The following is a 25,918-nucleotide window of genomic DNA, read 5'->3' as shown; positions in this document are numbered from 1 at the left end:
AAAAGCCTTGAGCCATCTTGATCCATGACTATGGGAGTGGATCAGAGTACTTGAAAGAGTGCCTGGACTAAGGGTTGGACTGTTATGCAAAAGCCAATAGCCTTGAACCCTGTGTGACAAATGTGATGATGCTTGGTAGCAAATGTACCCCAAAATATGGTCTATGAATTGAATTTCTGAATTGGCGTGTTGGAATGTCTCAGAGGGGAAACGACAATTTAAGTTCACACACACATACACACACACACACACTCACAAGACTAGTAACTGAAAGCCATTAAGGCTGAATGAGTCTAAATGCCACACAATGGATCTGTTGTCACAGAGGCCCTCTTTTAGAATCAGTGGCAGACTAGGAAACACTAGTCTGGGACTTCATACTTTGGTGTCCTGTCACAAAAATAATTCATCAGTACAGTAACTGGGCCCCAGCATACAAAAGGACAGTGAGGCTTTGAGAAAATGGTGGCTCAGAATGAAAGAGATTTTCTGGAAGACAAAATAGGATTAGGAAGAGTCCCAAGAGCTACCTGCCTTCCTAAAAGAATGTAAATTCAATCTGTTCTTTTCCTGTAACTCAAGAGGAAAGCCCATCTAACTTTGCTTGTAGTGAAGTGTAAGATCAGATGAGACTGGCAGGCTGTCATTTCTAAATCATTTTCTCTAATGTTTTGTTCCATTTCCTAATAAACATACTAATTTTAAGAAGGCTGTTGGTCACTATATCACTGGTCACAGACTCCCAAAGGAAGAAATGAAGGTGTCCAGCCAGACCTGCATGATAATAAGAAACTGAGTTTGACTGGGCATTATACTGAGATTAAGAAATTCCACTGCAAGACAGGTAAAGGCATGAGGCTTAACGCCTGCGGGGGAGTGGGAGTATACTCAGAGAGACCAGTAAAGGGACAGAGGTACAATCAGTCTGTAACTGTGACAGTCACTAACGTAATATGTTGACTGCGGCTGAACAAGGCTTATTTTAGAGCTATAGTATAATATTCAATAGGCATAATATATGATTAATATTACAGATATTTAACACATAGATGAATGTTACAGCATTTCATTTCATTTTAGGTTCAGTTCTGCTTGAAAATTATATTGAGTGCCTCATATAAAAGATTAAATAGATGAGCCACGTGGGAGACTTTGATCTTCTATGGAAACTAGAAGCATTATTCTACTTTTATTCCAGACAAAGAATGATAGCCCTACCTGATTCTGTTCTTTTGAAGATAGTTACACACATTCTTAATATATTGATCAAACAGTTCCACAAGTTCGTATTTGTATCTAAAACTATAGCAGATACTGTTATTTTGTTATACTGTAGCTATCCTTTGGAGGGGTTCTCAGATCTGAGTTTCTGCTATTTAAGCTCCAACTAAAACTATGTCTGGGTCGGTATTTCATATTGTAAAACAATAATCCCTACTTTGTGTTGTAGACAAGTAATAAGAACCCAAGTCATTTCTTCAATGAACATAATTGTAAACTAACCTGTGAGCTAGGAATCACATTATCTGAACTACATCCATGTTTTTTCTTTATGACCTTTTATTTGAGGAGGAAAACGTCTCCTCTGATTTAAGTTATGGTGTATGCTTCCCCCTACTGGTCAATCAATGCAGCACAGCAGAGCATCATTGCACAGTCTCAGCTGACTGAGGCACTGAATTATGCTGTAGTGGAGCTGATGAAAATCAAGGAGGAGGAGAAGAAAGTTACAAACGAAAAAAGACAGAAAATTTTTCTGGTATTGCCGGCCACTGAGAAAAGGTAGCTACAATAATATCTTTAATATAGTTGAACAAGAAATAGGTATTATGTACTGTATTTCAAGATTCCTTTTGTTGGTATGGAAAAACAGGCAATCCAGAAAGACTGTGTGAACACACATCCAATAACTGTATCTACATATAATATTGTGAGTCAATGTAGTTGGCAGGCAGGAACAAGGAGATGATGAATTTTAAGACCCTGTAAGGGGCTGAAACCTCATAAAATATCTTTACATCACCCCATATTTTCACTGGCTTTGAATCCAGCTGTTTTCCTCCAAACATTGAGGAAGCATGAGAAAAATATTCAGTATACATAACTATTGTGAAATACTGTTTGGTGTGAAACCCTGTAGAGAAGTTACATATTGTCAATACCTTGCTGCTTGTAGCGATTATAAATCTGAAGCCCAAAGAGAGGTGGCCTCTCACTTCTTAGTAGCGTCACATTCCTCATCATCAGATCCAACTGAAAAATAGAGCCATTCATATAATCTGTCCAGAAAATATAGTTTCCATGATGTGATAGCCCAAAAGGATGATTCAGCTCCTTCCCATTGTAGACTACCTGCAATTAAATAATGTGAACTGAATATTGGTCAGAATTGAAATGTTTTAGTATACATGTCAGACTTGGGAAGAGAAGACAGAAAGCTCAGAAATGAGCAACTCTGTCCATACACATAAAGATTTCATTCATAACATACAGTACAATCAAAGTTTGATTCTAATAGACTTGATATTCCAATATCCCCAATGTTTTTCAGACATTTTAATATACTCTAAATAAAGGCCCTACTCTGATAATCCACATGTATCCTTTTTTTCTGTCTTGAGTTTCTACCATGTGCCTTTATGGGTGGCATTGGTATATCACTCAGTTATTTACCTTCTTCCAGTGACCTGCATTGTTAAATGGAACTGAGTTATTGAAGTTGGAGGAGAATACACATCATGGTCCCCGAAATAAGGCAACCTTTCAAATTAAATGCATTTTCCATGAATACTTGAAACTTTCCTAGTCACTGGAGTTATGTGTAAAATCCTATCTCCACTACAGAGGCTGAAAAGTTGCTGTAAAACTCACTTCACAGCCACCACTCCAGTCTCAGGACTGCCTTGGTGCCAAATGCAGCTCCTCACATAAGAGGGACTACATCATATAGAGGCAGTTAAAAAACCTGGGCTTTTTTCCTCTGTAAAGTTTTGATGAAAATGGGGAGGAAAGTATTTTAATCTAAATTTTCAACACAAAATTTTGACTTTTGGCAGAAATTCAAACACCAAAATTGATGTCCAAACCCCAAAATATTTCTTTTTGTTAATACCTCTACAGTGCCTCATGAGAATTGTAGTCTGGGTTTCTCAAGCTCCCATTCTTCTCTATCGGCTGAGTTCCCTTGTCGGGCAACATTTCCCATGATGCACCACTGTCTCCCTTCTTGGAAAGGGAAAGCAGTGCATCATGGAAGTCCCTGGCCATCCAGTTTCATAGAAAATGCAGTTCATCTGGGTAGCCTGGCCAACAAAGAAGAATGGGGAGATAAGGTATTCAAATGACAATTCTCATGTGTAGTATTTCCAAATCAAAATATTTTGATTTTCAGGCATTCATTTTCACAATGACAAAAGCTAAATTTTCCACAAAAACACAGTTTCAACAGATAATTTTAAACCATCCCTAGTGGTGCATCTGTGTAGTCTTCTTTATCTGCTGTAATTCCCCACTGTACCGGCAGACAAGGATGAGAGAGATCTTTGAGTGCAGCCAAGCTATACTCAGAACAAGGCCTGCAGAGGGACATGCTGCATTGCATTCTCCCAAACTAGGTGGTGGGTGTCATAAACAGATAGCTAAGGATTAATGCCTATTTCACCTGCAAAGGGGTAACCAAACACCTGACCAGAGGACCAATCAGGAAACAAGATTTTTCAAATCTCAAGGGAGGGAACTTCTGGGTGTGTGTTTTTCTCTCTCTGTTGCTCTCGGCTTGGAAGTGAACTGTTCTCCTCCAACTTCTAATCTTTGTTCAAGTTAAGTACAAAGGTAGAAGACAATAATTTTATATGTTTTTGTATTTAATGTGGTAGTTTGCTGGATGTTTTAAATGTATTTCTTTATTGGCTAAGGGTTTATTCATTTTTCTTTAGAAATACCCTTATATGTCAACTTGATACAGAGATCATTTTTTTGTCTTTTCTTTTTTATATAAGCTTCTTTTTAGACCTGTTGGATTTTTCCTAGTTAGAACTCACCAGGGAGTTGGTGAGGAAGGAAACGGGGGGAAGGGAAATCTCTTTGGTCAGAGTTCAAAGCTTACCTTTGCAGAGACTCTGACTGAGGTAAGAAATTATCTCTCTGTGTTGCATTTCAAGGATTGAAACAGGGTGATCGATCCAGGCCATCTAGGAGGGGAAGCCTGGGAGAGAAATGTAAAAGGAGACAGGGGAGGGGGTTATTTCCCTTTGTTGTAGACTCAGGGCATCTGAGTCTTGGGGTCCCCCAGGGAAGGTTTTGGGGAGACCAGAGTGCGCCAGACACTGGAATCTGGCTGGTGGCAGTGCTATCAGATCTAAGCTGGTAATTAAGCTTGGAGGTTTCATGCAAGCACCCACATTTTGGATGCTAATGTTCAGAATTGGGATTTATGCTTATAACAGTGGGCAGAGGCCAATTTAGCCCTCAGTAAAAGTTAAAGCAACCTCAGGGCTTTACCAACTGCAATGGCTTCCTAGGAGCTTTTCTGTTATCCCAGGATTGGTAGGATGCAAGGCTCTATGACCATGCTTTTCCTACCCCCAACATGTCCTTTATGCTGGGGCATGAGGTGGAGTTGGGGGAGGGAGAAAAAGCAAAAAAAAGCACCCTAGCTGTGCTGTTGGAGCAACCCCTTGACACTGCTGGAGTGGCACAAACAAGACAGAGCTGAAGGAAATCCATCTGCACAAATGTTTTGGCATTATATAAGCAACACAATGAGGTTATGCAGGAGGAAGCACCAATGGAGCAATCATGTATACAAGGGTAGTCTCCACAACTGCTATGTAGGGATCTGCATACTGTTCCCAAGTAAGCTAGCACATAGGATGGAAACAGAATGGGCTAGAACAGAGATCACAGGATCTGTCATTGTATAGATCCTGTGGCCCTCACACTCTGCTCAAGGGTGCAGTCAGTCTGTGTGCTATTCCATTCCATAGTCTGAAGAAGTGACTATTCAGGGGAATGCCCTGGTCCCAGTTTTATGGGTTGGATTTCACTTTTCCATCCTTAGATAAATAAGGTGAATTTCACCACAAACTATTAGGCTTTGGAACAGGTTTCCACAAGTGGGTTTTCTGCCCTTGACCACTGAGTCAGTGCCACTTCCTCCAGCAACTTCTGAAATAACAAAGTATTTATTGTGTCTGACAACTTCCAAGTAAATGGAAATGATAGAATTAACAATAATAATTTAGAAAAGGCTTTTCTTTTCTTTCTTTTTTTGCTCCGGCAGCAGAGCCGCCCTCCCCCTAATGTGTCTCAATATTTTCTTCATCTCATCTGGCCACCCTATCAGATGGTGATTATAACACTCTTGCCATTCCACTAGTATCTCTTGAGGATGTTAAAGAAAAGCTACTAAAATTAGGCATTTTAAAGTCAGCAGGTCCAGATGACTTGCAACAGTTGTTTAAGGAGCTCGCTGGACCATTAGTGTTGATTTTAAATAAGTCTTGGAGCACTGAGGAAGTATCAGAAGACTGGAAGAAAGCTAACGTTATGACAGTTTTTAAAAAGGATAAAAAAGGATGACACAGGTAATTACAGGCCTGTCTGCCTGATATTGAGCCTTGCAAGATAATGGAATGGCTGATTAGGGACTCAATTAATAAAGACCTAAAGGAGGGTAATATAATTAATGTAAAACAACAGATTAGGGAAAAGAGATTTTTTTGATGTGATTATAAGTTTGGTTGATAATGATAATAATGCCAACATAATACTTAGCCATCTGTAAGGCATTTGATTTGGTACCACACACAACATTTTCATTAAAAAACTAGAATGGTATAAAATTAACATAGCACACATTACATAGATTAAAAACTGGCTAACTGATAGGTCTCAGAATATAACTGTAAATGGGGACTCATCATTGAAATTGAAGCTAGAGAAATTCAGATAGGAAATAAGGTATACATTTATAATGGTGAGAGTAATTAACAACTGAAATAATTTACCAAGGGTCATACTGGATTCTCAAATCACTGATTATTTTTAAATCAACACTGGATTTTTTTTAAAAAAAGATATGTTCAAGGAAGTATTTTGGGTAAGTTCTATGGCCTGTGCTACACAGGAGGTCAGACTAGATCATAATGGCTCTTTCAGGCCATAGAATCTGTGTGTCTAGCTAGTGAAGCTGGCTAAATCAATCAGCAAGCTCTGTAATCAAATGGCTGGACTTGTTAGTGTGTGTCCCCTGTGTATTATAACAAAGTCTCAAGGACTGACCCATGCAGTCCATGAAAAGCTGTTTTACCAGGTGAGGCCAATAGAAGGTTTCTGCTGGCAGAACCAGCAGGAGCTGTGTTAAATTTGTCTCTACTGGAAGTCTCTGTACCCTGGTGTCTCAAATCACAACACAATTCATTGCTACATGGGAAAACTGGATTGAAAAAAACAACAACAACATCTTTGTATCACTGCTCCTAAAGCTAAGAAAAATATGTCAGGCCATGCCATGTTCTCCTTTAGTAGAGTGCCAACCACACTGTTTTTAATGGAGCTGTCATAAACAGATAGCTAAGGGTTAATGTCTCTTTCACCTGTAAAGGGTTAACAAACAGGGAACTAAACACCTGACCAGAAGACCAATCAGGAGACAAGACACTTTCAACCCTGTGTGGGGGGAAGTTTTGGGTGTGGGTCCTTTGTTCTGTGTGTGTGTCTTTACTCGGGGGTATGAGAGGGACCAGACATTACTACAGGTTCTCTAAAGTTCTGTTCAAATAGTAAGTAGAAGAGGCGATTTAGGCTTTTTAATTGTTTGTTTTACTCTATTTGCACATGTGGATCTGGCTAGTTAACTTTTATATGTGTAGTTGCTGGGAATATTTTGATTTGTATTGGTACTGGAGGAAGGGTTTCTTCCTTTGTCTGTAAACTATAGGACCCTGTAATATTTACATCTTGAAGTTACTGAGATAATTCTTTACTTTTTCCATTCTTTTAATTAAAAGATTTCTTTTAGAGAACCTGATTGATTTTCCTTGTTCCCTTGTTTTATCCAGGACAGTGGGTGGAACACCAGGAACTGCTGGGAGGAGGGAAGGGGAGAGGAGAGGCTAATTTCTCTCTGCGCAGGAATACTGTATCTCTCAGGGAAAGTCTTGGGGGGCGGGGAAGCGGAATGTTTATTTCTCCTGGCTTTAGAATCCAAAGATATTTGGGTTCTTGGGTCCTAAGAAGTTAGGAGGAGGTCAGGGCCCCAAAACACTATATTTTTGACGTGGTGAAGGCTATCAGATCTAAGCTGGTAATTAAGCTTAGAGGTTTCATGCAGGTACCCAAATTTTGGACGCTAAGGTTCAGATTTGGGAAATATACCTTATGACAGGAGCTTATGCCAGGCATCCCACAGGGTCTATTTACAGCAGCCTTGCAGGTGTGGAGGGGAAAAAACTTTGAAAAATATTTTTAACACAACACAGTATGATTCAGTGAAAGGGGAAGCCAGTGGACAAAACAGCAGCATTTTTCTTTTACCTTTCTGTCAGTTCCATTCAAAAATATTCTTTCAATGTGATCATAATAGGCATCACACCAGTACAAAACATTTGTATGATAGTCCAGAGTTAAACCATTTGGCCACAGCATCTTTGATGTCACAAAAATCTGCCGCCTGTAGCCATCCATCCATGCCTTCTCGATTCTTCCCACACTGTCATCTATTTCATCTTCCTCCCAGTCCGTCCAATACATCCAGCTATGAAATTATAAATAAAAGCATTCAGATATCATTTGAACTACCTGATTTATATTTTAGAAGGCCTTCAATAAAAAGTTTGTAACTTCATACGATTGTAGTTTGCTTTAGTCTTTTGCGTAAATGACACCTGCTGATTCCTTCAAATGAACAACAGCATTTGCAGCAAAGAAAAAAAAATCCCTTTGGTTCAGTGTCATTAAACTACTATTCTACAAACAAAGAATATAATCAATTATGCATTTAAAAAGTGAGATGACTGATATGAGAAGTCAGAGTACTGTTAATGAGCTGCTAGAGACTTTATTTAATCTCAGCAATTATGATTTTTTTTTTAAGACCAGGAATTGGATTGACTTTGTTCCAAAGCGCAGAATTGTATTAGGATTGTTTGGCCAAGTCTATTTTGTCGTCTTGATGCAAATTATCTGCTTTTCTCTGTTGCTGCTTAACACTATTGAAAACTCCACATAGGATGAGTTAACTGCACACATGTTTAATAACTAGAGGTTAAGTGACCTTGAAACTTTGAATACTACTTCTATCACATATTAAAAGCCGATGACTTACTTAAAACAATATTGTGATTGGTTTATACCTTATACAGAGTTTTAGAAAGAAAAAGAAACTGTAGGCTGTTTTTGTCTAGTTGTATTCAAAGACTCTAAGGGTATGTCTATACTTCCCGCTGAATTGGTGGGCAGCAATTGATCCAGTAGGGGTCGATTTATCACATCTAGTGTACACATGATAAATCGACCCCTGAGCGTTCTCCGTCAACTCCGGTACTCCACCGGAACGAAAGGTGCAGGCAGAGTCAACGGAGGAGCATCAGCAGTTGACTCACCACAGTGACGACACCGTACTGAGTAAATCTAAAGACGTCGACTTCAGCTAAATTATTCATGCAGCTGAAGTTGCATAACTTAGATCAATCCCCCTCGCAGTGTAGACCATGCCTGAGTTTCCATCATTCATACATTGGCTGCTGAATTGATCTATTCTTAAGGTTTATTTGCACTGGTTATATTCCCCATTTTCATTTATATATTTATAGGCCATGTTTATTTTTCACTTGTAGTTCCTTTACCACTTTTCTGGAATACAAGAGACTTGTGTAAATTTCTTTAGTCAGCTAATATACTTTTCCAATAGCAGTGGCACAAAGTATGTGCATTAGTGCTCCCTTACTACCACACAACTCCTTTCAACCAAACACATTTGTATTTTTATAAAATAGTATATTATTTCCAAAGAGTATTTTCAAACAGTATGAATAAAATGGAATAAAATGATCAGAGCCTTCTTATTTATTGCTCTACAAATTAGTTGCTGTTTGAATGTAAACATCTTCAGTAGTACAACATGGACTTGATCTGGCAAGGTGCTTATCAACCTGGCCCCACTTCAGAAATGCACTTACTCAGATGCTTAATTTTAAACACATGAATAACTTTGACTTCAATGGGACTTCACGTGAAGCACACGCTTAAGTGCTTTGCTATGCAGGGATCACGGTGCTCATCACCTTGCAGTACCTTGCCTTATAACTGCAGTTTACTGCTGAGACACAAATTTGGCAAAATGAAAAAAAAAAAAAAAGTGAAAAATGTGCAACCCCATTTCTTCTAGGGAAAAAAAGATGGACTACGTACAGTTCTTGAGAGCTTTGAAGATCCTCTAATGTGAGACTGGTCAAACAAAAGTAGATAAGTATGGAACTATTCATGTTTTATAAAGTGGCTACAATTAAAAAAATGAACATTTGCCAAAATATATCACACAGGTATTATAGGATGGGACTGACTATTATTAAGGTTGCTTGACACTTCTCATTGTAAGACCCTGTTTTCAGTTGCTTAACACATTGTCAAATATTAACAGTTTGGACTGAAATTTTTCATCCTGAATGTCTGCCTCATGCTCAATGTTTTGGGAACATTTCTGCCATGAGTGGAGCCAATTCTCAAAACAAGGTTAGGGGAATATATGTTTTGTCCATGTTAAAAATTTCTGTCAATCTTTTCTTTGAAAAGCCCTACTGGTCCCATGCTTTGGAGTAGAATCTTGAAATTTGACAGAGTGTAGCCTGTGTATCAGAGATGTGCCTTTTGTTGTCCCTGTGAAAATTCACCCAAATTTGACCAAATTATAAGCCTTTAAAAATTGCAACTCACCCATGTCCTGCAGAGAACAGCTAAATTGCCTGAAATTTCTGTCTGCACTGAGTATGCTGTAGCCCAGGGCTGAGCAAGACTATCCCTAAAACTGCAGCTCTGGCTGCTGTGGGTCATGCAGAGTCTGTACATCTAAAGTGAGAGCACAGAGGCTGTTTCTCCTATGCTCTTTATGCCACTCACCCACAATTGGGCACAAGCAGACTGGTGGAGGAGGCTGCCTGAGTTGAAGGCAGAGGAGACAAAAGCTGGATCTACAGAGGGGATAGAGGAAGGCTAAGATCAAATAAGGAGTCAGAGGACAGACTGAGAACAATTGGGGTGAGGGAAAATAATTGAAGGAGATGGATGATAGATCTGACGAGGAACTGGGGTGAGGAGAGAGAACTGAGATTGGCTGAGCAAAGAGATTAGGACAAGGAGCTGGGAGGAGACACACTGAGATTGGATGAGGAGCCCAGGGAGAGAGTTTCGGAGTGTGAGTTTATGGGGATAAAGAATGCAGGTGAAGCGGTGAAAGTGACTGAAGGCCAGGGTTGGGGAGACAGACTGGATGAGGAGTCAGGAGGGGCAGAACTGGGAATGGCTGAGCAAGGAAATGAGCTGGAAGCAAGACAGGCAACTGGGACTGGAAGAGGGAGACTCTCTTTAGAGAGGTGAGACCAGAATTTGCTCGGAAAAGAGACTTGGATTGGGATGAGAAGTTTGAGAAGTGGATAGTGGAACTAGCTAGGTGAAGATAATGGGATTGAGATGAAAAGCCAGAAGGTGGAAGAGACAGGACTGGGAAAGGGACCAGCTGGAAGGGGATCACACTTGCAGGGAATATGCAGAAGTGTCTGTGCTCAATCCTCCAGTTTCTGGGGTGGAACCCAAGATTCCTGAGTCTCAACATTCTTCTGCTGTCAGCAAATGTCTGTGAAACCCAATGGCAAATTATCCCATCCCTCTGTAAAACTGGTCTACATAGGAGGATGACAGCCTGCTAGTGCTATCAGTAACTCCATTAGCTCAAGTGGAAGAAGTTTGAATGGTGACTCTAAAGGTCCAACCCTGTTCTTGAAACATGTAGGTAGCAAAAAGATGCCACATGATAGAAGTTCTGATTTTTCAATTTGCCTTTTTTAAGCACTTGGGATGTTACGCACACACGCACACACACACACACACACAAAAGAAAGAAAAGAAGTTAAACTAACATTATTAAGTCAAGCACCAAAGTTAGGAAATGCCAGAGTTAAGGTTGCCTGTCCAACATTAATTGTCACCTTGTGCATTATGATATGCAGTAACTAATTACATAATCAAATACTACAGTCCACAGGATGGACCTACTCTGGGGATATACGCAGATTTCAGTAGCAAAGGCGGTTGTTGAGCACTCCTTCATTTGCTCAAGAAGTTGGAAGGTGTGCTGTGAATGAGGCACAGTACTGGAGGAAGAGAAAGGATGATCTCTTGGTTAAGCAGTTGAATACTGACCAGAAGAACTGGATTCTATTCCTCCCTCAGTAACAGAGTTCCTATGTGAGGCTAGGAGAGTCAGTTAAAGCAAACTTTTTTGTATGTCCCTAATTTTCTGAGTGCCTGACTTGAAGATCCTGGGGTCCTATTTAAAAATGTACTGAGCACTCATACCTGCAACTAAAGTCTATGTGCTTGAACATAAAAAATGTTTTATTATGCTAAGTATTCTGAAAAATCAGGTTCTAGGCGTCTCAGATTGGGCACTCAAAATTAGTGGATGCTTTTGACCTTAATCTCTGTGCATCAGTTTCCACTCTGTAAAACGGATAATGCTATCTTCTTTTCGCACAGGTGTATAGTGAAAATAAATCAATTAATGTTTGTGAAGCACTCAAATACAATATTGATGAGTGCCACAGAAAAGTCTATGAGGAAATTAATATCTCTGTCTTCATAGCAGGGTTTCTATAATGTGAAGTAAGCTATGGGGACACACAATGAACAACGAGAATAAAACAAAATATTAAACTGCTGCTCAATAACTGAGCACTGTCTGCTGAATGAAGCAGGGTCTTATGGAAGAAATAGTCTATAATTATGTAATTAAAGACGGTATCATAATGCATACGCACAAGGGGGTTGCAGAGGCACCCTTAAATCTGGCATTTCCCAACTTTTGAGTGCTTGGCTCTGCAACCTTAATGTTCTTTTAACATAATTTTATTTGTATATAATTACAGGGAGAATTATGGTATCTACAGTATTGCTGTATGGTATTAACTTTTTAATAAGAAATACTGAATATAAGTAAGAGAATTAATATACTGGTCATGCTTCTTTAGATTTACACAAAGCACCTACCAGAAGTACTAAGACAGGAATCTCAAAAATAGGAGTATTCTAGGAACTATGTCATGGTATTTAGATCTTAAAATCAGCAATATTCCATTCTGATTATATTAGTAAAAATATTAAATACATGTTTATGAATACTAATTGTTTCAAGACTCTATTAGGCTTTGTGCGGCTGATACTGATCTCAAAGCAGTTTTATGTCATTGAAATTCCACTAACTGCAGTGGAGTTGCTTCTGATTTATAGTGGTGGGAGATCAGAATCAAGTCTACAATTCTGACCTGTATTTTAAAGAGTAAAGTCCAAAAATTTTAGCTCTTAAATCACTACATTTCCAGCAGGGTTATGAAATGTTTCATTAACAATACTTTTGTTATCAAACCTATTTAGCATCTTCTTAGATTACATCAACTGTTTTAAATGATGCTCTGGTCTTCTGGGCAACCATTTGGAATAAATATCACTGATCTATTTTATTTTATATCACAAATTGGTAAGAAATTAAATTAAAAGTGTGCCATGGTTTACACAGGATAATTTTAATCGCTTTGAAAAATGACAGAAGTAAACATCTGTTTTCTTGCATCTTTTCTATCTCTTCCAGCTCACAAAATAAAAGGAAGGTTTTTATTGCTTTAATTTAATACTAAGAACAAAACCAAATTCAATGCCCTGGGCTTATACATCGCATTATAAATCTGACTGGAACCACATTCAGTTTCATTATAGGATCAGTGAAACCTGAGCACCAGCTCTCTAGGAGTGAAGCAAACAACTAGGTCAATATACTACTTACTGTACTGAAAGGCCCAATAAATCAATATAGTTTGCAAACATTTATATGACTTATTAAAAGGCAATAACTTTTTTTCTTTTAACTTTATGCTGCGGCTTTTTGTAGCTATCTCTCATCAGATCAAAATATGCCCAAAGTGTATGACATTTGTATTTTAATTGAGAATCAAAATATAGTTATTGCTTTGCAATGCTTTTGCAATGCTTATCTTCTAGTCTAATAGTCTGAAGATAATTAAAATGCCATAATAAACCTTGTCCCTCAGAAAAGCTTTTTTAAAGGAGTATAACTATGAAAGTATGTGTTATTTTATTAGGAAAGAACACTGTACGATATCCCTTCTCAGACTATGCATCTTCATGCAATACCTTCCTGTGCTGCATACTTAACTGATAGAAATCAGTGAGCTGGAAAATTTGACAAAATAATTTCAGGTATTGGGATGATTTGGGGTCTAATTTGCATCACCACTATATGACAAACTAATTATAGTCTTCCTATAATAGTTTGCCTTCTTCAAAAGACAAACTTGGAAATGAAAAACTGATAACGTAAATAAATCCAAGTGTTAGAAATATAGCAATCAGCCCAGCCAAACTAGAATTATCTACATGACTCACTCCACAGTGTTACTTTATAGAACAGTCTTGCCAACTGGGTCATGGATACACTGAATTTGTATTACATCAACATAAGGTCATTTTTGTCATTTTGCCCACTTTGTATAATTTTGCTAGCAATGAAAATTATTGTCTTTTGTGGATGTATTAAGACAGTGTATCCAAGTACACTTTTATGATGTACAATAAGATAACAAACTTGAGATTTGTGGAAGGGGAGAGGAAAGATTGTGTTAAAATACGAATTTGGTTGATATATGGCAATTTCTTTTTCAAATGTACTGCATCCACATGACACATCTTAATATCTACAGATGGTTTTTATTGAAGCCATTATAACAGTACTTGTTTGTTTTTGTCATTGTTGTTTATTCCTAGTAACCGATATGTCCCCTAGAATATAGGGTAGTACTACGATGACATTTATTGCAAGTGTTATCTCTGCTTCTTTGGTAAAAAATCTGAAGTTGAATAGGATTGCTCCATTCTTTAAAAAAAAAAAAAAAAGCTTTAAAATGCATTAAAAAAACATTATATGGTCTCCCTCATTGTTAGATTTAAGTAATACTGAAGGGGCAAATTATCTTCTTGAGTAAATTTAAAAGGATCTCTGCCTGGTCCTGCTAGTGAAAGTAGGGGACTGGAAATGGTGAGGGATAGCTCAGTGGTTTGAGTATTGGTGTGCTAAACCCAGGGTTGTGAGTTCAATCCTTGAGGCGCCCATTTAGGGATCTAGGATAAAAATCTGTCAGGGGATTGGTCCTACTTTGAGCAGGGGGTTGGACTAGATGATCTCCTGAGGTCCCTTCCAACCCTGGTATTCTATGAACATCAGAATAGTGATATACTTGCCCAATTTACATCAATTTTAACTGTTACAATCATGTTCCACATATGATGCTGCTAAGGCCAAGAATTAATAAGATTCAAAGAGGGATGGTACATTTATACAAATAAAAAGAATATATATCATTATAACAGTTCCTGCATACAGAGAGTTTTAGAAGGAAAACCTCATGCTTCAGGGATTAAGCCAATCTCTAACAGGAATTATCACACATCTGCTCATTGTTGGACTCTTGCAACTTCCTTTGAGGCATCTGGTGCCGGCCACTGTTGGAGACACGATACTAGACTAGATGGACCATGGGTCTGATCCAGTATGTTCCTACGTCCCCATATAGAGCAGTAAATATATAATATACAGTACAAAAACACCTGATTAATGTCTGGTCTACACTACGAGTTTATGTTGAATTTAGCAGTATTAAATTGAATTAACCCTGCACCCGTCCACACAACAAAGCCATTTTTGTTGACATAAAGGGCTCTTAAAATCCATTTCTGTACTCCTCCCTGACAAAGGGAGTAGTGCTGAAATCAACATTGCCATTTTGAATTAGGGTTTGTGTGGCCGCAATTCGACACTATTGGCCTCCGGGAGCTATCCCACAGTGCACCAGTGTGACCGCTCTGGACAGCAATCTGAACTCAGATGCACTGGCCAGGTAGAAAGGAAAAGCCCCACAAACTTTTGAATTTTATTTCCTGTTTGCCCAGCGTGGAGAGCTGATCAGCACAGGTGACCATGCACTCCCAGAATCAAAAAAGAGCTTCAGCATGGACCGCACAGAAGATACTGAATCTGATCTCTGTATGGGGAGATGAATCTGTTCTATCAGAACTCCGTTCCAAAAGAAGAAATGCCAAAACATTTGAAAAAAAATCTCCAAGGCCATAATGGACAGGGACACAACAGGGACTCAACACAGAGCTGCGTGAAACTTATGGAGCTGAGACAAGCGTACCAGAAAGCCAAAGAATCAAATGGACGCTCATGGAGGGAGGGACGACTGACAACTGTAGCTATCCCACAGTTCCCGCACTCTCCGAAAACCATTTGAATTCTGGGTTGAGCTCCCAATGCCTGAAGGATCAAAAACATTGTCACGGGTGGTTCAGAATATATGTCGTCAGCCCCCCCCTTTGTGAAAGGAAAGGGAAAAAAAATTTCTCGCTTTTTTCACTGTCACTGTACGTCTACTGGATGCTGCTGGCAGATATGGTGCTGCATCGCTACACAGCAGCATCCCCTTGCCTTGCGAATGGCAGACAGTGCAGTATGACTGGTATGCGTCATCGTCATCCCATGAGTGCTCCTGACTGGCCTCAGTGAGGTCAATCCGGGGCACCTGGGCAGACATAGGTGCTCCTGGCCAGCCTTGGTGAGGTCGGTCAGGGGCGCCTGGACAAAAATAGGAATGACTCCAGGTCATTCTCTTCTTTAAGTTTTGTGTAATGGAGATTCAGTCCTGCCTGGAATATTATGCCAGCTGGAGGTTTCTGCCTCAGACTGATCTCCCAGTTGGCAGCACCGCACGGTTGCACCTACTCCAGCCTACCCCTTGCTCCAATGGCTCACACTCAGATACTTAGATGTCAACATTTTACTGCAAATAAAAAAATTAAGCTCCTGTTTAGAAAAGTCCCCCAACACACATATCCTGGGACATTTTGTATTTTACCAGTGTCAACCAAAGATCCACACACAAATGGAGATTCAGTCCTGCCTGTGCTTCTATCCTAGTGCTTATAACAGATTCCCATTTTCAGCTATAGGCTGAGCAAGTGCAGAATGGTGGTTCACTCTACTTCGCTATAAGCCAACCCCCTCCCCTCCCTCCTTTGATCTCTGCTTGCAGTAAAGTCAGTGTTGTTACAAATTCATGCATTCTTTATTACCTCATCACACAAATGGGGGGATAACTGCCACGGTAGCCTGGGAGGGGTGGGGGAGGAGGGAAGCAATGCGTGAGGTTGTTGTAGGGGCACCTCCTAGAATGGCATGCAGCTCATCATTTCTGCGGGATGTCTGGGGCTCTGACCCGGAGAGGCTGTTTGCCTCTCTGGTTCTTTAGTAGGCTTGCCTGATATTCTAGGCAGGACTGACTCTCTATTAGACAAAACTTAAAGAAGAGAATGACCTGGAAAGTCATTCCCATTTTTGTCCAGGCGCCCCCGACAACCTTATCAAGGCCTGCCAGGAGCACCCATGACAGCAGCAGATGATACAGTATGGCTGGTAACTGTTTTTGCTAACTTGCAAAGGCAAGGGGATGCTGCTGTGTAGTGCTGCAGTACCGCATCTGTCAGCAGCATCCAGTAGACATACGGTGACAGTGAAAAAATGCTGAATGGGCTCCATAGATGCTGTGCTATGAGTCTGCCTGGGCAATCCAGGGAAAAGAGAGTGAAATGATTGTCTGCCATTGCTTTCATAGAGGGAGGATTGCCTGACGACATTTACCCATGACCACCCACGACAAATTTTTGGCCCCATCAGGCACTGAGATCTCAACCCAGAATTCCAATGGGCGGGGGAGACTGCAGGAACTATGGGATAGCTCTGGGATAGCTACCCATAGTGCAACACTTCGGAAGTCGATGCTAGCCTCGGTACATGGACGGACACCGCTGAATTAATGTGCTTAGTGTGGCCGCACGCACTCGACTTTATACAACCAGTTGCCAAAAATCAAAATCTGTAAATTTGGAGTAATCCAGAGTGACCCGTAGCGTAGACATACCCTAATATGTATTGCACCATTTCATGGTAAGTGGCATCCCTTTCCGTAAAGGGGAAATTTTGTTAAATGTCAATTTTTCCTGTTTTGTTCTTTCACTGTGGGCATTCTATGACAGTTAAGTACTGTATTATGAAGACTATTACCAGAAGTTGTATCTTGAAAAAAACTTGAAAAAAAATCTGTCTTTGTGGATCAGTGTAACCCATTCATCGAATTCAGAGCCAAAGGTCCTACATAAACTATTACAAACACACATGATATACGTGTTCCATTTGGATAAAGGGTTAGCTGGAAAATGTGCAAACATGTAGGTAGCTAGGTAACGCCCTATTCGTTGCATGTCTGAGAAGACTTAAGAGCATGTCATTCCTTTCAAAGTCAATTGTTAAGCTCACTGAATTGGCTCTGGATCTGTCCTTTTCAGATAGCGGAATATAATGTAATAATGTAAGGCTTTGTGAAAAGTGTTTGTTTTTACCCAATCCATGCTCAGTTTTAGAAACAAGTGTGGATTAAAATATTTAAGACTGTATTTTGTTCTTGATCCATGTGTGTAGTTCCCACAGACAGCAATGGGATTTGTACCTGTCAGATTGAGAGCATGATATGGCCCCTGTGCTTTTTGGAAAACAGCAGAATACCAATGAATCAAATGCTTAATGCATACATCTGCTAGCTTCTTTAATATACATAATTTAGCCCAAATTTCAAAGAGCAGCTGTGTTGATCAGACAGGAGAATTTGACCCTAAATGCATTCAGAGTGGAAACAAATTTAGTAAAATAAAACTAGTAAAATAAATTAAACGTCTTCATACCCATTGACAGGATCAACGACAATTCCTCTCGGATGAGACATATCTCCCTCTAACAAAATTTTTCGACTTTGAGAAGCTTTCTCCAATCTGGCTACAGTAATTGTTTTCCTGTGGCCATCATTTGTCCAGTACAAATTATTTCCAATCCAGTCCACGGCTATACCTTCAACATTATCAAGATCTGTTTAAAAAAAAGAAGTTCAAATTACTGTTATGTGTTAGTGTTCTGTTTTCTGATGTTTCTTTTCAGCTAATCATCGATGGGTAAAATGCAGTATAAATAAAGTCTGAAATTATTTTGCTCATTTTGGGGCTAGATTAAGTCTTTGCTCCAAACCCTCAGTAAGGAGCGAAGAGGACACGTGACCCATATATGCAGGGCCAGCTCCAGGCACCAGCCCAGCAAGCAGGTGCTTGGGGCAGCCAATGGAGAGGGGTGGCATGTCTGGTTCTTTGGCAGCAATTCGGTGATGGATCCCTTACTCCCTCCCAGACGCCAAATTGCCGCCGAAGACTGAAGCAGCGGCGGTAGAGCTGATCACAATCGTGGTCTTTTTTTTTTTGCTGCTTGGAGCAGCAAAAACCCTGGAGCCGGCCTTGCATGTGTGTCTTGGAAAATGAACTAGTACAGTGATACTGAGCCTGAAGCCAGGGAGACAGAAGTGATTCTTTAATGTGTTTCCTGTGTCTCTTTGCAGCACATGGTATTAAAACACTATGTGATTGAATTACTAACCAATCTAAGTTAATAAACAAACAGGATGCTTATTCTATGTTATTAGCCAACTGTAGAATAGTTGTTCAGTCATTTTGCTTTAAGAATAATACATATAAATAGTAAATGAAATTATGAATTCACATTATTGTGGCTCTTTGGGGTAATACCGATCACTAATTTGGCTCCTGAACCACTGAGATCTGAGTATCAGCGCACTAGTATGTCTCCCCTGACTCTTGAAAAGAATCATCCCTAAGAGTGCATTATGTACAATGTCCAAGAATTTCAGCTTCTACTGGCTTTCAATGCAATTTATAGGTTCCATAATCAGAAACCATCTGGACTGTCACTTCCTCTTGTGGCCTCTTCACATGAAGCTTCTGAAACCACAACATCCAAATAACGAAGGACCCTGGAGTCTAATAACTGCACACCTTCATTTTTTACCATTTAACTACATCTATTTAACTAAATTCAGCGCTGAGTGATATTGTGTTAATATTACTCCAGTAAAGTAAAATTCATTACTTTCAATTGCCAATTGTATAAATCATATCTTAACAGATATTCTAGTAAAACACTTGTTCTAATTTAGCAAGACCCGGTTATAAAAATTTTACTTGTCAATCATCCTGAGAGAAACATATCATCCTTTTATTTTCCATTATGATATTCAGTTTTTGTGAAGAGACACTAAGTAGTTCAGTGCCCATTTCTGTGATGATTCTGCCAGGCTGCAGCATACCATAACTTCCCAAACATAACAACATAACTTCCCAAAACAATTCACAAATTACATACTGCCAATACCACTGAATTTCAGCAGCCTCTCTGTGGGAAGAGAAGTTTTGAGGATAGCAGCCAGTAGGCGTACAGAATATTGTACAACAGTGTGGCATGGGAAATTTGGTACAGCAACATATTTCTGCAAATATATCATATGTTTTTAAGATACTATGATGGCATGAATAAACCCACACTGGAGAGTTAAGAGTGTGGGAAAACTCTGGGATCAGGAAGCCCTGACAGGCCTGCGGGCATGCTTCAGTTGGAGGAGGGACTTAAAAGGGAGTCTCTTCAGCACAGCAGCAGGGCAGGTGGCAAGAGGCAGACCTGCATTCGCTGCTGCAGAGGCATTATGCCAGGAAGGCATTCCCAGGAGCAGATCTGCTGCAGAGTCGAGACACCCTAAGCTGCTGAGCCCCATCGACCACGCTGCCAGGGACAACTGCCAGCCACGACATGGGAAGGGAAAAGCAGTAGGAAGAGGTCCTTGGAAGCATTAGCCACACCACACATAACTCCTGCATTAAAGTGCTCAAGAGGGCCCCTTGGGATGTAACATGGTGGAGTTGGAGGGCCCAGGTTTTCCCTACTTCATAACTGCTAGGTAGGGCTGCTGCAACAGACTACATTCACTAGGAGGTGCTGTTGCCACACATGGTAACTGCCAGGCAGTACTATCACCACAAACTATAACTACTAGGCAGGGAGGCTTGCCTCTGCATAAAGATCCATGCAAAGCTTCAGTTTTTTTTTAAATTTTGCTTGGAAAATCCACATACTAAACTTCTCGCATTTCAATTTATCTACCTTGAATATAAAAAGCTATGAAAATTTTGATTATGTTTGAACCTGTTCTTCCAGAAAGAGTAAAGGCCAGATCTTTGACCTTGTTTCATTTGTTTTGCACTATTCCACTGGTGCAGAGCAGCTGTAATATGGCACAACCCAACCTTCTGAAGATTCTTCCTATGTAGAGCAGCATCAATCCATAGCAGCTCCTATGCCACCCTCTCCTGGCTCCTGGTTAAGGGATATGGTTGGGGCATTCATAATTAATTTAAATCAGAGCAGCCTTGATGCTGCTCTAACGTACGTCATGGACCACTCGGCAGTCAGAGGGCCCCAAGGTCCAGAGAATGTAAAGATGGCTTAAAGCCACCTTTGCGTCCCACCTCCACCTCTGATGCCAAGTACATCAATGTCCCTAAATATTGTTTCAGTACAGGTTTTGGATGCAAGAGGAATGCAGGAGAAGGCCCTAATAGGCCAATTTCATTATTTAATCAATTTTCTGTATTAACTTTTTCATAAGGGAAAAGATGGGCCTTTTACTTCAATTCATGTAAACAGACATGAATTCTGATGCATTATGGCTGTATCTGTAGTACCATTATCATTTTTCACTGTACGCTGTGATAAAAATGTAATTCTGGTATCTACATACAGAGTAATATTTTTATTTTCAGTTTTATAAAATGAGCTCTTCACAGTATCTCTGCAAATTTCATAAACAAAGGTAAATAAACATTAAATATATTTAATGTGTTGACAAATATCAATAGTCATAGGGTACACAAATCCCACATGGACTGGAAAGAGTTAAACTGCAGCACACATAACCAGCCTGCCCTAACACCGTTAGCGAGCATCAGACCTGTAGGAAGGGGCTGAAAAAGGGAAGAGCTCACTCAGTTGTAGCTGGCTAGGAAGGAGAGCGTACCAACTGTTTTCACCCATCTGGAGTCAGGAATGGAGTAGGACTGTGGCTGGTCAGAGCCACCCAGAAGGGAAGGCAGGCCTGACATCAAGCTATCTGAGTTTATCAGGGACCTGCGAATGGTGTTAACCTAGGCCATAGCAAGGGATGCCCCACTATGAGAAAAATGGTGGGGTCTGAGAGCTGAGTGCAGAGAGCAGGCAGAGAAATAATGTTGGAAGGGCTGAGAACTACACTCAGCTGGGATAAAGACTCTTTTATTATGTGTTTGTTTCTGGACTTTCAATTCTGCTACCAGAAAGTGGGAGATTGAGCATTCATGGTGACCTGGCCAAAGGGCTGAGCCATATGTCTCCACAGTGGGCTGGAAAACCTGCTGGGGAAACTAAGGCAGTGAGACTACAGCCTCATGCTCCATCACGAAGAGGTACCCAGGGTGCCGTGACCCTACAACACAACACAGATGGAATCATCCCAGAATAACATTCTGTTCATATCTCCACAGTCTCTTCATTGTGGCAAACCCTGTAACGGACTGATGGACACTAGGGTTTTACAATACTGTTAGACTGAAAGAGTAGCAAGTTCCACAGTTGAAGATCCTTCACTGAGAATATTCATCCTTCGGCTCCCAGATTACTATAAACAAAGCACTCTAGATAATTTCCTTATCTGCCTGACACATGTGGGGCCAAACCACGTGGGGCTTTATATTATATAAACATGCTGATTTTGATTTAATATGCATTAAATGTGTACTGTTAACCCCCACACATCTTCACAGATCAATATTCATACCTAAGCTCAATCAATATACAAAGGCAAGAAACTCTTATCTTTAAAAAGAAAGGAATCTCCCCCGCTTTAAATGTTTTCCCAATGTTACAGTTTAATATAAAACCAATTCAAGTACCAAAGAGAATATCTTAGGGACAGGTAAAAGAAAGTTAATAGTGGTCCACCTAAATGATTGTTTGTAAAAGCCATGAAGAATTAATAATTAGCTAATACTGATAATTTTTTCTCAAGAAACCAAGTTGATTACATTATATAAGAAGCAAAAAGAATTTTAATGAGCACTATATCAATTACACCTGTGTGTGTGTGTGTACATACATATGCGCATGCACATAAAATGGTAAAAGATGGAAAAAGCTCCTCAACTGAGAAAATCCGGTTAGACAATGCTGTGGCAGCTCAAATAAAATCAACTACATGGGTTTCATCTGTTGCTGGGGAAAATATAAGCACAGCTACAAATAAATATTGAAGGATTTAAAATACATAGAGACTCGAAGAGGATTAAGCCTTTTAGATCTTTAGAACAAAAGCTGTTTTAATCTCCTAAAATAAATCAAGAACTTTAAAAGCAAATACTGCATTTTTGATTCCACTTTCCTTGTTCTTCCATTATGTCATTTACAATACCTCTCATGAACAATACCAGGCTTAACATTTAAAAAAAATAATTAATTTTAGTACTACAGCACTAAATATATTAAAAAGCTAAACCAACTTCTAAAACTGCATAGATATAATTTGCATGGTACATCAAGAGTTTTGGATTAATTGATCAAAAGATGTAGTTGAGGGTTTCAACATGCAAATTTCATCAGTCATTCAATTGCCCAAGCATAAAATGACTTATTTTTGTCTGGTTCACCTCCTTGCATACAAAATTTATATTAAATAGTGCTTAAAGTTGTATTTACGTATTTGCATCGTGAGCTTGCTAGAACAGGGACGCTTTTACTGTGCCTTTTCTACAGCACCTAGCATAATGGACTCACAGTCTTGATTAGGACTTCTAGACTCTCCTACAATGTTACTGTTATTACTACTACCATGTAATATCCATCGAGAGTGTTTTGCTTATTTTTATGGGTTAATTATGTGCTCTGTTCAGGGTCTAATATTAGCTATATAAAATTGAGCATTAGTGCCCAACTCATCTCATCCTCTCTTTCCGCTCCTTGAGGAGTCTCTTCCGTTTTCTTCCTCTAAAATTCTACCTAGCTAAGGTAATTATATGCCCCCATACTATAGTATCTGAATGTCTAACAATTTTTAAACTAATTATCCTCACAAAACCCTTGTGAGATAAGAAGTGGTACTATTCCCATTTTACAAATGGGAAACTGAGGCACCCAGAAGGTACATGACTTGTCCAAGGTCACACAGGAAGTCTATCAAAGGGGAGAGACTTGAACCCAGGCCTCCTTGGTCCCAAACTAGTGTCCCAGTCAATGGATCATCCTTCCTTCATAATCACATCACTTCCTGCCTTATATCTTCTGTGGCTCCCTCTTTCTCCACTTTGTCCTGATATCACTTGCTGTCTCTGCCACCACCCCTTCTCTCTCCAACATTGAAGAAAACTGTTAGTGTACAAAACAGCCTCAGGAGACAATCCTCAAACAGACTTTTTAAAATGGGGAAATTAATCATAAAGTAACAGATTCTCTTATCAGTTCTTGGCTCCTCTGCACCATTCAGGCAGTAGAATGAGGCCAGAATCTGTCTGCAAATGGCTAGCAAAGAATTTCACTGTTGGCGGGACACTCTCTGCTATCTACTTCTAGGCTCCCTGTTCCTATGACCTCTAATCTCAGTGTAGGGGCATGTCTGGATAAGGAAGGTTGTTTGGCAGAGCTTTGGTCTTTCATGGCAATCCTATACTGGTTTCAGTTCTAACTCCTAACTGCCAGATGCTTTAAATTGTGTTGGGAAAAAGGGCTAGTCTTTGGAATCAAGGAGACTAATCTGACTCCCTGAAAACTGATCACTTATGTCACAGTGAATGCTAGACACAGAAGATAATCTAGGTTCAAAAGTTCTCAACATTAACATTCACTTTTGGAAACTCAGGCTGCAATACATGTTTATCATAGTCATAATACTGATAAGCTATACATTTCAGGGTCGGAAGTCAACAAGACTTAAGAAAAGGAAAGCAAATTATTATATACATCTAGTATTTTCTGTTCTTTCTTAAGTTAGCTATGCTGTTTGGACTATTATTTGAACCAGATTGTTTATTTCACACGTGATGCTAACTTCCCTTACTAATCTAGAACAATATGCTTAGAAAGATGGTCTTGGAATTGACAACCAGTACATGGTTGACAAACGTTGAAACATATGTGCCACTGAGGAATTTTATCACAAACTATATGTAGGAACCCATCCATATAGTGTCATAGGTATGAGGTAAAAACTAATCATATCTGATAAAAGCACTGATACAGACACCCTGCTTACAACCCAATCTGTATATTAAAACCAGCCACACTAAAAAGAACAGAATATACATTGAATTGTGCTGCCATAAACAGCATGTAGAAGTAATATTACTTTTTCCTATTAACCACTCCTCTAGCTTTTTCTGAAGCATCTGATTCTGGACAATGGTTCTGGACCTCTGATTCAGTCAGATAGGATAGTAATTATTATTTATTTGTATTGCAGCAGTGCCTCAGAGCTCCAGTCACCGATCAGGACCTCATGGTCCTAGGCACGTACAAACACAGAACAAAAAGACAGTCCCTGACCTAAAGAGATGAAAGTGATGTTTTCTGCATACACAATAACTATATTTTATTGTGTTGCATTTATTTCTCCAGCCAACGTACTTCACCAGGTATGAGAGGGATCCCCATACTGACATAAGGAAGCAGCATCAAACAATTCCTCTGTAATGAGTGCCATGTATTAAATGTCATAAATACAGTCAATCTAGAGATTATTTAAGCATCTGTTTTGGAGTCTGTTACTGAGCTAGAAAAGGTTAAGGAACTTGCAGGCTAAATGACTCAAATTCTATCCTTAAAGACATGTTAGAGAAGTATATCAATGGTAATTAGGGCTGTTCCTTATAAATAGCTGACAAAGCCATGTTAGATACACTAGAGCTTTGAAATGCAAATCTATACTGTTAGGGAATTAGAGGTAAATACTAACTGTATTTATTTACTTATATTTTGTTAGATGTTAACCATGTAACCAGACAGCTCCTGTCTATTACAATATTCTATTGATTCAGAGATCAAAAGGAAATAGTAAGAATTGATTGGAACTTGAGTGTAATAAAATCATTGTCTTTATTTCTCTTTGAAGTTTGTAGTAAACTCCCTGTGAATTGCTTAATGGAGAATTACCATATGATGATGAATGCAACTAATTACCTGGTATACATAGGAAATAGGAGGTTTTATTTCAAAGCCACTGTTCTTCACCCAAGGAATACTTGCTGTCAAGTGTCTATCGATAGCCTGCCAGAGATCTATAGAAGAACTCTAGCACCCTGAACCTGTTATCTGAGATGGGCTTGAGCTTTGTCAGGGGAAGCCTGAGTCACAAGGCTGAAGTCTCCAGCTCCAGTCTGAATACCCTGCTACTTCTTATGGAAGAATTTGAACAAACTCTGTATAGGATTGCCTGTTTGGACTATAAGTGGATGAACTGATTCTGGAAAAAACTTTTTGCAACTCAGCAGCTCACCATCTCTACTATGAAACTGACCTAATAACATTACTCGTATCTATATGTATAACAATCTTTTAACCACAATACTCTTTTTCTTTTCTTTTTAAATAAATCTTAGTTTAGTTAATAAGAAATGG

General features: G+C 39.5%; 1 protein-coding gene across 1 annotated transcript in view; it reads right to left on the bottom strand.

Annotated features, from left to right (window-relative positions):
• LRP1B (LDL receptor related protein 1B) overlaps positions 1-25,918 on the bottom strand; it is a 1,355,016-nt gene that overhangs the window by 559,977 nt on the left and 769,121 nt on the right. Inside the window, 3 exon segments of the mRNA XM_075069829.1 lie at positions 2,163-2,352; positions 7,537-7,756; positions 18,076-18,256. Coding sequence (XP_074925930.1) covers positions 2,163-2,352; positions 7,537-7,756; positions 18,076-18,256 — 591 coding nt within the window.

This window comes from Chelonoidis abingdonii, chromosome 10, assembly GCF_003597395.2.
Source record: "Chelonoidis abingdonii isolate Lonesome George chromosome 10, CheloAbing_2.0, whole genome shotgun sequence".
Classification (NCBI taxonomy): Eukaryota; Metazoa; Chordata; order Testudines; family Testudinidae; genus Chelonoidis; species Chelonoidis abingdonii.
This window is presented reverse-complemented; position numbering and strand designations above follow the sequence as displayed.